Consider the following 10,840-nt stretch of genomic DNA (forward strand, 5'->3'; position numbering starts at 1 on the left):
CCGCGGGGTCACCGCCCCACCCGCCCGGCCGGCAACGCGGCGGCGGTCGCGGCGGCGGCTCCTTTTGTGCCCCGCGGCGGCCGCCCGGCAGCGATGGACGCGAGCACGGCGGCGGCGGAAGGTGAGGCGGCGACGGAGGGCGAGCCGCGGGCGGGGGCCGGTGGCGGCGCGGGCCCGGCTCCGCCCCGCTCCGCTCTGCGGGCACCGGCGTGGGGTCGCGGCCCCGGGAGCTGTCCAGGGCGGCCCGGGAGCAGCACTGCCCCACGGACAGCTCACCGTGCCCCGGCGGGTTCCCTCTTGTTGCCCGGAGCCGGCCCGGCCCAGGCAAGGCCCGGTTTCGGATGTTCAGCCGCCCGGCGCGGCCTGACACGGCGCTGGCCGCCGCTCCGGTGCAGCGTCTCAGGGCTAAACTGACAGGGAGGGAGGAAATGGCCCCAGGTTGCGTCAGGGGAGGTTTAGGTGCGGTACAAGCACAGGAATAGGCTGCCCAGCGAAGTGCTGGAAATGTTAAAAAAGCGTGTGGAGATAACCCTTAAGGACATGGTTTAATGGTGAACATGGTGCTGGTGCTGGGTTCACGGTTAGAGTTGATGATCTTAAGTTTTTTGCAACCTTAACCTTTATCTGTGAAGATGATACAGATTATGTATTCAGATAAGACACTCGCTCTTCTGTGAGCGCCCTTCCCCCTGAGGTTTGACCACGTTGCCACGGAGCTTTCTCAAAAAAACCCCGAGTTTCTGCTCAGCTCTGGAAAGTGCAGTGTAATATCGCTGGGTCTGGCCAGCTCTGTGTAAACGGGGCATTTTGAACAGCTGCTCCACCCTGGGAAGCCCATGCTAGTTTATGCTGTCTAGAAATTATGTCAGGGTATGTCAGATTATTTTTCACAAATGCAACAGTATTTCAGAGCCCAAACCTACCATAAGCAGCATGAAAAAAAAAAAATCTGTAAGATGGAGGAAGCCTATTTAAATTGTGTATTTTTTTGTGTGCAAGTAACTATGTGCAGAACAGAGAGGGAAAAGATTTACCAGAGATTGCCCATGTGTGTGGTGGTAGTGTCACCTGTGTCTGTGTGAGAACAGCAGGGTTTCTCCCTTGCTTTAATTATTTTGGCAAACAGATCTGATTAAACGATGACTAAAACATCTACCTCAGGAGCACTCTGCATCTGTGTTACATAATATCGTAAGGTGACTTGAAGTGCTTTTCTACACAAGTTATAATGCTCATGCAGTACATAACAGCATCTACAACAACTACTAATGTCAATAAAAAGGATCACTTTACTCTTAATTCAGCTATATGAGGCTTTATATAATGGGATTGGCAGGAGAAATACTCTGAGATTTCTTCAAAGCACAAACAGTAGAAATTTGTGTTTTAGTCTTTTAGAAGCAGTGATATTTTATTTGAAATTCCCCCAGTGGAAGATGATTTCTGTCCTTAAAGGTAGTCTTAGGTAGGATAACTACTGAATTTCAATTTTATTAAAAACCCTTAACTGTTTTGCTTATAAAATTTAATTTACTTTAATGTAAAATACATGTTTTCATGATGGAGAACTTTGGTTCTTTTGTAAGAACAAAGTAACTGATGGTTACTTTGTGTCTCAAATTTATCAGCTCTTTAAAAGAATTTTCTATTCTCACTGGATTTTTTAAACTGGATTTTTTAAAAACAAAAGAGCTCCTCAAATTGCTTAATTGAAAACTCAAGTTACTGAATTGCATACTTTTTTGTCTTCTTGCAAAAGCCTGTAGATAAATTTATTTAAATTTATACTTCATATTTTCAGAGTCTCCATCCCAGAGTTTTTTTGATCACTTCTATACATTAAGATAAGAGTTGCTATTGGGTCTCTTACCTACTTTTTCAGTTCCAAGAATACCACATGTAGTTCTATATCCTAGATGTTTCTTGTCAATATCTTAGATAAAATAGTTCTTTTATATTATTATTTATATTGTAAGGTTTTGTGTGACTTGAATCACCAAACACTTTCTAGGCTTATCTAAAAATAAGAGTGAAAACAAACCCTAACCTTGGAGATGCATGCTGACAAAAAAAAGGAGCACATTGAAATACAGCTTTCAGGTGCAGCCAGGAGGTTCAGATTTTATATTTGACTGAAGGAGTTGCCATAGAGAAAAGCTGCTGTGAGAAAGGCAAAAGTCAAGGAGATGGTGCAGCTCTCCCAGCAGACTTTAAATCAGGCAGCATTCCTGTGCCTAAGAATAAGTGTTTCAAACCTGATTTTTGAGATCTGGTGATGCCTCAGGAGCAGGGATCCTTCCAAGTCCGTGCTCATCTGTTGCTGTAAATTTTCCTGTTAGTTATTTAGTATTGGAAGAAGCAATGAGAAGTCCTTAAAGCTGGAGGATGAAAGGCTAAGAAATTGTTTAATTTGGGCCACCACACATTTTTGGAGGAGAAAAAAAAGCACTAGATTAAGTATTAAAACAATTACAATATTATTTTAATTTGATATAGTCTCCTATGTAAAAATTACTTAGAACCTATATCAAAGGAGAAAGGAATTGAAGAAAAGCCTATGTTTTCCCTAATGAGTGTTTTCTACTATTTATTCTCTTTCCATTGACTCTCTGATAAAACCTATAAATAAACAGAAATTGGTTTTGTAATATTTAAAATCTGAAGGCTCATTCAGAAAGGCACTTCTCTTAATAACTATACAAATACAGGGAGCCTAGCAGGTGATTTTCTTACTAGAAGAGCTCATAAACCTGGGTAGGACCATTTCATTGCTAATTTATGTAGTGAAGGATTGCAGTTATTTCTGCCAGTGACTGTGGCCTGTTATGTTTTTTGTGGAACTTAACAGGACATTTGTTCTTGTCAAAGTTTTTGGATATTAAAAAAATCAGGAACTCCTGTGGTTCGAGTCCACAGAATGCATAGGGGAAAAAAAAGGAACAGATCGGTAACCGAACATGAAAAATATCTTTTATGATCTTGGTGTTCTTTGCGCATTCCTGAACAGTAACAGTTTCCAAGAGGCCACACAGTGGATGTATCACTTTCGGGGCCACATGTCGAATGTGCCCAGTCATGTGCCCAGTCGCATTTTGTCAAAGGTACTTCGTATCAAAGCCGTACGCGTCTGTAGAGCTGCCGGCAGAGTCTAACACGTATCCCTGTGGTGACAGAGAATTCCATATAAATGCTCCCGCAGGACGAGCAAGGGCGCTCAGGTGCGGGTTCCAGCTCCCCTCAGTGCTGGGCGGAGGTGGCGGCTGCGTCAGCGTTGGCAGGGCAGCGCCAATGCCCCCGGGAAGGAAATGAGACTCAGCGGGAAGTAGCGTCTCCACGGCCTTATCTACACACTCAGCCGCAAGGCGGGTGTGGGGGTTTACTGTCCTCTGCCCGGGACACGGAGCGCGGGGGAGCCGGAGCCAGGCGGGAATTGCCAAGGCCGCAGCAAAGCCCGGGTGCGGGACCCGGGCCGTCCCAAGGCCTGCGCTGAAGCGGGGGTCGGGGGCACACACTCGGCACCTCGGGGTCTACAGGCGGGGGGCGGTGAGGCGGGCGGTGCGTCCCAGGCAGCGTGCGAAGCCCCTGAAGCGCCGAGCCGCGCGGCCTCGGGGCTGTGGGCGGCGGGAGAGCGCGGGGCGGGCCCGGCCCGGGGCGGGAGCGACAGCAGCGCGGCTCGGCTCCGCCCCGGCCCGAAGGTTCCCGAGGCCGCTCGGGTCAGAGCCGAGGGCAGCGCCGGCAGCGCCCCCCGGCGGAGGTGCGGCGGGTGCGGTGGTGCGGGAGGCGGCGGGGCCGCGGCCGGAGCGAGGCGCAGGTAACGCGGGGAACGCGAGCTCGGGGGGCTCGGCTGCCCCTCTCGCCCGGCTGGGGACTCAGCACGGCTCAGCGGGCGGGGAGCGGCGGAGGGGCGTCCGTGAACCCGGGCCCGGTGCTGCCAGGCCGCTCCCTGAACCCGCCGCTGTCAGCACCGCCGCTCCCGCTCGGCCTCCGGCCGCTTCTGCCCCGGCGGCTCCGCTCGGAGCGCGCGTTCTCCCGGTCAAGCCCCCGGGGTGACGGGGGGAGCCGGGCGGGACGCGCTCCCCGGGCCGGCGTGCGGTGGCCGCGGAGCCCCGGCCTCGGCGTCTCATCCGGCTCGGCCCGGCCCGGCCCGGCCTGCGGAAATAAAGTTTTGCGGGTAAAATTAGAGCCCGTAACTCGCTGTTCTATATTTTGATGGTTTTTGCAGCTTATTGGGGGGCTTTGAATGGGCAGTGCTGACATATGGATTACTTTGACTTAGCAGATTTGTTTTGTTACGATGCTGCTTTGGTGTCTCAGTCTGAAATACAAAACCTTGCAAATATATGGCATGGGGTTAAAAAAAGTTTATTTTTCTGGGGAAGGAAGTGCACTATCCATAGCGTTTTCATTAACTCAGTTGACGGGTAATATGCAAACACACAGATTCTGGTGTCTGACCATAAATAACTTAATGTTATTGGGCTTTCTAATAAAAATTAATGGAGTATTTCACGATTAAAAAAGAAATTACTAATAATATTTAAAGCTGCTTGAGGGACCCAAACCTTCAATCTTCTTGGTTTTATAATTAACCTTATTTGCTATTGCTTAAGATGAGGTATTGCTTCTTTTTCCCATCTTGTAACAACAGAGGATATATTCAGAATTCCACTTACCTTGTGTAGAAGGGGAAAGGACAAATAACAGTAAGAAGCAAATTTACAGAGTGCAGTAGCACATAATCTTCTGAACAGTACCTCAGATTTTTTTTTCCCGAAGAAGGAATAGACAGTAAATATTATGTGAATGTTGTCCTGCAGTTAAAACTGTAAATCTGCATTTTTACTAATTCAATATCTTTTGCTTTCCTTTCGTAGGAATGGAGGGGAAAAAACTTATTTCTGCAACAGACACACAATATTCTAGTGTGCTCCTTCAGTCTTTGAATGAGCAACGTGGTCATGGACTTTTTTGTGATGTTACAGTCATCGTGGAGGACCGGAAATTTCGAGCTCACCGAAACATCCTTTCAGCCTCAAGCACATATTTTCACCAGCTTTTCTCGGTGGCTGGTCAAGTGGTTGAACTGAGCTTTGTAAGAGCAGAAATTTTTGCAGAAATTCTTAATTATATTTATAGTTCCAAAATAATCAGTGTTCGATCTGATCTACTTGATGAACTGATTAAATCAGGGCAGGAGCTGGGTGTTAAATTCATAGCTGATCTGGGCATAGCTCCGGCAGAAGGTAAAAATGTGCCAAGCGAGGGCAAAGACAATGCTTCAGAAACTTCAGCTTCTAGTCCAAATCAAAGAGATGCTGAAACACAGGTAACTGTAATCAGGCCAGAGGGGCAAGAGGCAACAGATGGGATGCCTGTTATAACACAGTCATTCTCTTTACATGGCATAGAATATGAGACTACAAAAATTACAGTGAGCGATTCGGATGATGATGATGATGTAATTTTTTGCTCTGAGATTGTTCCTCCAAAAGAATGTACTAAAGACAAAAATGCTACAAGCCAGAACCAGCCTTGCTCAAGTCCAGCTGGAGCTTCTGACCAAAAATCCTGTGGCAGTGGTGGCTCTCCCCATCTGACAAACACCACAGCAGCTCAGAACCTCACTTTGTCTGCCAGCCAGCTAAGCCCAAACCAAACACAATCAGGTGCTGAATCACTCGTCCCAGCAACACCACAGCATTTTACTCCTAATATCATTGTGCTAAATAAGCCTCTGCTTAACTCATCGCTTGGTGCCAGCTCCTTGCATCAAACACACGTGACTCCTACAATCAATTTACTTGAGGAGAACCAGCAGCCATCCAATAATGGCTATGTAACTGAAGTGGAAGCAACTGCTGTTGATGATGAAGAGGTTCTTGAAGATGATGTCGATATCATTAGCTCCTCTAGTCCTGGTTCGGTCAGCAGCAGCTCTTTGGTTCAGCAACCTTCTGTTCCTAAGGCAGCAGGCACTGAAGGATCAGGTGTACAGAAAAAACAGGTTGTTACATTTCCACAAGAGCCATCTGCTAAACCTGGAGAATTTAAAATTAAAATCTCAGATGTCCTTTCTGGTAACAAGGAATTAAGTTCGAGTCTAGCATCAAAGAATGTGGCAGATGGGCAGAAAATCATAACGTTAGATACAGCAACTGAAATAGGAGGCTTATCCACAGGCTGTAAGGTTTATGCAAATATTGGTGAGGATACCTATGACATAGTCATTCCTGTGAAGGGTGATTCTGAGGAAGGGGAAGCCAAGCCTGATGACACACCCAAAAAGTCTGGTGATGAATCTCCAAAGGGGAAACGTATGAAAGTAAAGCACGATGACCACTACGAGCTCATAGTGGATGGCAGGGTCTATTACATTTGTATTGTGTGCAAGAGGTCGTACGCGTGTCTGACGAGCTTGCGGAGACATTTCAACGTGCACTCCTGGGAGAAGAAGTACCCGTGTCGCTACTGTGACAAAGTTTTTGCTCTTGCAGAATATCGTACCAAGCATGAACTTCACCACACCGGGGAGCGAAGGTACCAGTGCTTGACATGTGGCAAATCTTTCATCAACTACCAAATTACAGTCTCCCACATCAGATCAGTTCACAGCCAAGACCCTTCTGGAGACACCAAGCTGTACCGGCTGCACCCCTGCAGGTCCCTGCGGATCAGACAGTACGCCTACATTAGTGACCGCCCCAGCAGTGTCCCGGGGGTAAACGAGGGGGGAATTGTCTATCGTGTTGGCTCAGGGAAGGATGGCACAGAAGGAACATCATCCAACTCTCCAGCCAAACAAATTACCTGGGATGACATTTTCGTTCCACAGGGAAATGAAACAATTTTTAAACAAAACCCATCAGAGGGAAGTACTGAATTTGAGTTTGTGATACCAGAATCTTACTGAAATATTTGAAATGCTGGAAAAAGGATTCAGTGCAGGAGCACTACAGCTGTTTTAACGGAACTGTTGAAATTGCTGTAAAATCAAAGGTTAAACTTAAAAGAAGTTAACTTGTACCGCATAACCAAATGGTAGTGCTTAGATGGACCATGTTAACTGCAGTGATTTGTGGAAGCAATTAATCATAAATTTTACTTTAATAGAGAGTAAGACATTTCTAAGGCACTACCAGTTACGTTAAATTTGAACAAAACATAAGGATTTGTGGCTTGAAAATGTACAATTCCTTCTAAAGAGCTAAAAGTATTTCTAAAATAATTGAGGTACCCATACTTAACATGTAAACCCTTTCTTTCATGTTAGCACTTTAATGCTGAATTCTGTTTAGATGTTAATGAAGAAAACAGTACGACTTTTTCTTCATAGTCTCTTGGTCATGGAACCATTAAAACAATAATCCCACAACTCATATTTGTGAACAAGGGGTCAAAATACGTTATCCCTTTCTACACTGGAGTAGTCTGGTTTTGAGCTAGCATCTTAATTCTGCTTTTATAAATACTATGAATTATCTGTCTTCATGCAAAAAGTCTTGTCAACAAGCAATACTCAGTTAGGGCTAACCTGAACAAACTTTACTTACACTTGGCAGTATGGTGAGCAAAGTATTCAGTGTCTTGGACCATGATATTTTAATCTTTCTGCAAGTGAAAAAGCCAAACCCCATGAAACTCAATAGTGAAGAAGCTTAGAACACTTAGGGAGGAGATAATGTTACTTTCTTAAAGCTTTAGAAATACTGTTGCATTTTCTTACTGCTGGAAAAAATGCTAGTTATTAGCTTGATAGAAAGTGTTGTTTCTTTTGTTTTCAACTTCAAGAAGGGCTTCAATCCGGAATTTTGAAATTTATGATAAAAATATTATTTTTTTTAGCTGAAGGCTTTTCAAAACTATTAACTAATGTAAGTGCTATATTGGTTTGGCACTGAGACTGCTGAAGATCTTCTATGTCTGTTTGGTTAGATCTTCAAGTGTAACAGGAATTTGGATTTCCCCCACACTTGTCCCCATTTATACATTTTGGAAGATGAGGACTAAGCCAACAACCAGAAAACACCCTTTATTCACCATGACCTAAAGTATAATTTCTCTGCAGTTGTCTAGTTGTCAGCTGTTTTCAGGTTTGGGTTTATTATGTTGCTGTTTTATTCTCCTTGCAATTGGTGCCTGTTTAATCAGCTAAAAGAATTAGATGTCCAACTTGATCAGGAAATGGTAGAGAAAAACAGCTATTTACTGGAGTCATAGCTTAGCATTTCAGAGTTAGTGACTTGTTGAATTTTTGTAAATGGTAATATGAAAACTCCTCAAGTTCTAGAGGTGACTGAGAAAGGCTGTTGTGCATAGTACTAGTTATGGAAACCTTTCATTGCTTAAATTGCAGATTTCTCTTTTTCATGTTTTAAGTTAGCATCTTGATTTTATGACTTTCAAAGGTTTTAGACATACAGTACTCTTCACAGAAAGGCACTTAAATGGTAAATGGTTCAAATAGAAGTTGAGCTACAAAAAAGATACCAGAAATCCATGTGAGCAATGATGGGAGAAGGATTTATTTATGTAGTGCATGTAATGCTCAGCACTTCTCTTTTGTCAGCCAAGAACATGATGCACCTGATTATTTCCAGATCATATTGCAGCCCCCTTTGAATACAATGGGTCATGCTTTGAATGTGGGCTGTAACTGAGGTGGCATTTCTACAGTCAGACATTACCCTCATGTGACATGAGTGTGGATTGCCTGTGTCAGAGCTGACCGGTGCTGTGATGGGACTTCCTGAACTTTGTGACGAGACACATGCAATGTTATTTTTGTCACTGACATGACATATGTTTAATTGCAGAGTAGTCTGGAGTTGGAAGGGACCCACAAGGATCATCGAGTCTAACTCTTTAAGTAAATGGCCTATGTTGGGATCTGGAATTAAGCACACATTACAAAGTGCAGAATTAAGCATAATGGCTATCACTGTTTGCTGCTGATGTATTTAAAACCTTAAATTAAACTGTGCCTAGTAAAGGTCTCTTTTTGGAGGAAAACTGGAAAATTAGGGCTTTGTAACTATTTTTGCTAGAAGACTCATGTTTGCATGTGTCTCAGGGTCTTCAGTTTTCCTTGGAAGTGATTTTTGATATCCAAAGTCCAGAGGTATGTAAAGCATTTTTAAAATTTCACTTCCAGTATTTATTGGTTCGGAAACATGTTAAATCCATTATTTGAAAACTTTTTATGGGGCCATGAGTAAGCTTTTATATTTAGATTTCTGGCTATTGCACTTATATTTTGTGGTTTTGTTTGTTTTTGTAAGCATTTAACTTCCAGTTTAACTTAATGAAAAAACTTCTGTAAATATTAAGAAATTGGCTTTGGGATAATGGAAGAAAAAGATTGAATCTGACAAAGCATTTGTATAGAAATGAAAAATTTCAACAGACTAAGGTAGCAAACCTCACAGTCATTTATTATGCATATAAAACCATTAACAGATCTGCTGCAGAATATGGTAATAGTAACTGCATCCTCACTGTCTGGTTTCTTTGGGGATTCATAGCATAACATTCCACTATGTGAACTAAATAAATATTGAATAACATCTAGTGCTTATTTATTTTGTTCTGTTAAGGCATGCAGCTTATAAAAAGATGCAGAAGCTGACAACTATATACACTGAATTCTAAGTTCTACAGCTATTGCCTAGGAAATGTTCCATGTGAAACATTCCTTGGTTTTCCCCAGTCTGTGATGTATATAGTTGTACAGTCTTTCCTTAACATACTTTTTAAAGTTGTGTTCTACTTTTCATTAATCGTTAAGTGAAATTAGTTCTTAGAGCTTTCTATGGCAAAAATAAAAACGTTTAATTCTCAAGGTGAGTGTAATATGTTTCTCTTTGATGGCAACTGTTTCTATAGTCTAACCTATTTGTAGCTTCCTTTTCCAGGTCTTTAGGAGTGTGAGGGAACCCACTGGGGGGGTTGGGAGAGATGTTTTTATTTGCTTAGTTTTGGGGTTTTTTTTTTGTTTTGATGCTGTTTAATTGTTTTTGTTGAACACTTTCCAAGAAAGCAAATTAACAACTCCAGTGTGTTGTGAGCTGAATGCTGCGATAGATGGAATAAAGGGGCACTCTCAGGATAGCAGAGCTCCTGTGGAGCAGTCTGTGACCAACTGCTGGCATTGCAAATGAGCTCAAAAGCAAAGAAACATACTTAGTGACCAGTAAAATGTACCAAGTGACCAGTGCAGTGCTTTCAGCTCACTCATGGTTTGGGCTCTTCTTACCAGTTGCTCACTAGTTATGATCTGTAAGAATTCCACTTGAATGACCCAGGGCCAACAGGAAATAATCACTTACTTTGTGCAGACTTCTTATTACATGTAAGGAATGCAATTTAATAAGTAACACATCAAATTATGCTCTAGATGCCTTTACCTCCTTGGCATAGGGTTTCTACGTTGCTCTGCTGACATCAAGGAGCAGCTGACATCATCAGGACAGAACTAGGCCCAAAGTAAGCAAAGGAGACACCGGGACTCCAGTGGTTGGATTATTCAGATCTATGTTAAATGAAAAATCAGCAAGAATAACTTGACAGAGCTTGAGGTCAGGGCATCATGTTATGTGGGTAAAACTGCAGAAGTCTCAAGTGCAGGGGGCATGAGCACCTTCAAAAACAGAACTTAAGGAGTTTTGGGCTAATCCTGGTAGAAATATGTCTCCAGTATACTGAATAGAGATGGGAGGGTTTTTGTTTGTTGGGGTTTTTTTTGTTTTGATTTTTTAAATGCAAATTTTGCTCACGTTTTTCAAATAACCTTGAAGATGCTTGTAAAACAGGTTGCTAAAATATAAAATAGAATTGGTAAATG

At 43.3% G+C, this 10,840-nt stretch overlaps 1 protein-coding gene across 3 annotated transcripts; it reads left to right on the plus strand.

The window, feature by feature from the left end:
• The first annotated feature begins 4 nt into the window (after positions 1-4).
• On the plus strand, positions 5-9,838 carry ZBTB33 (zinc finger and BTB domain containing 33). Of its 3 annotated transcripts, none has more exons than XM_014886511.2 (2): positions 5-121; positions 4,875-9,838. In XM_014886511.2, exons 1-2 carry the CDS (start codon positions 94-96, stop codon positions 6,908-6,910), a joined length of 2,064 nt encoding a protein of 687 aa, XP_014741997.1. In that variant the 5' UTR covers positions 5-93; the 3' UTR covers positions 6,911-9,838. The 3 variants fall into 3 exon arrangements, with proteins under 3 accessions (XP_014741997.1, XP_088029358.1, XP_088029359.1); XM_088173232.1 differs by lacking the exon at positions 5-121 and adding an exon at positions 3,316-3,455; XM_088173233.1 differs by lacking the exon at positions 5-121 and adding an exon at positions 3,742-3,811.
• The last annotated feature ends 1,002 nt before the right edge of the window (positions 9,839-10,840 follow it).

This window comes from Sturnus vulgaris, chromosome 14 (genome assembly GCF_052056855.1).
Source record: "Sturnus vulgaris isolate bStuVul1 chromosome 14, bStuVul1.hap1, whole genome shotgun sequence".
Classification (NCBI taxonomy): domain Eukaryota; kingdom Metazoa; phylum Chordata; class Aves; order Passeriformes; family Sturnidae; genus Sturnus; species Sturnus vulgaris.

What these genes read in the sequence shown, in the direction of transcription:
- ZBTB33 (XM_014886511.2), top strand. Translation starts at nt 94, where the DNA reads ATGGACGCGAGCACGGCGGCGGCGGAAG. An exon ending in GAGCACGGCGGCGGCGGAAG is followed by an intron (nt 122 to 4,874) that starts GTGAGGCGGCGA and finishes TTCCTTTCGTAG; the next exon opens with GAATGGAGGGGAAAAAACTT.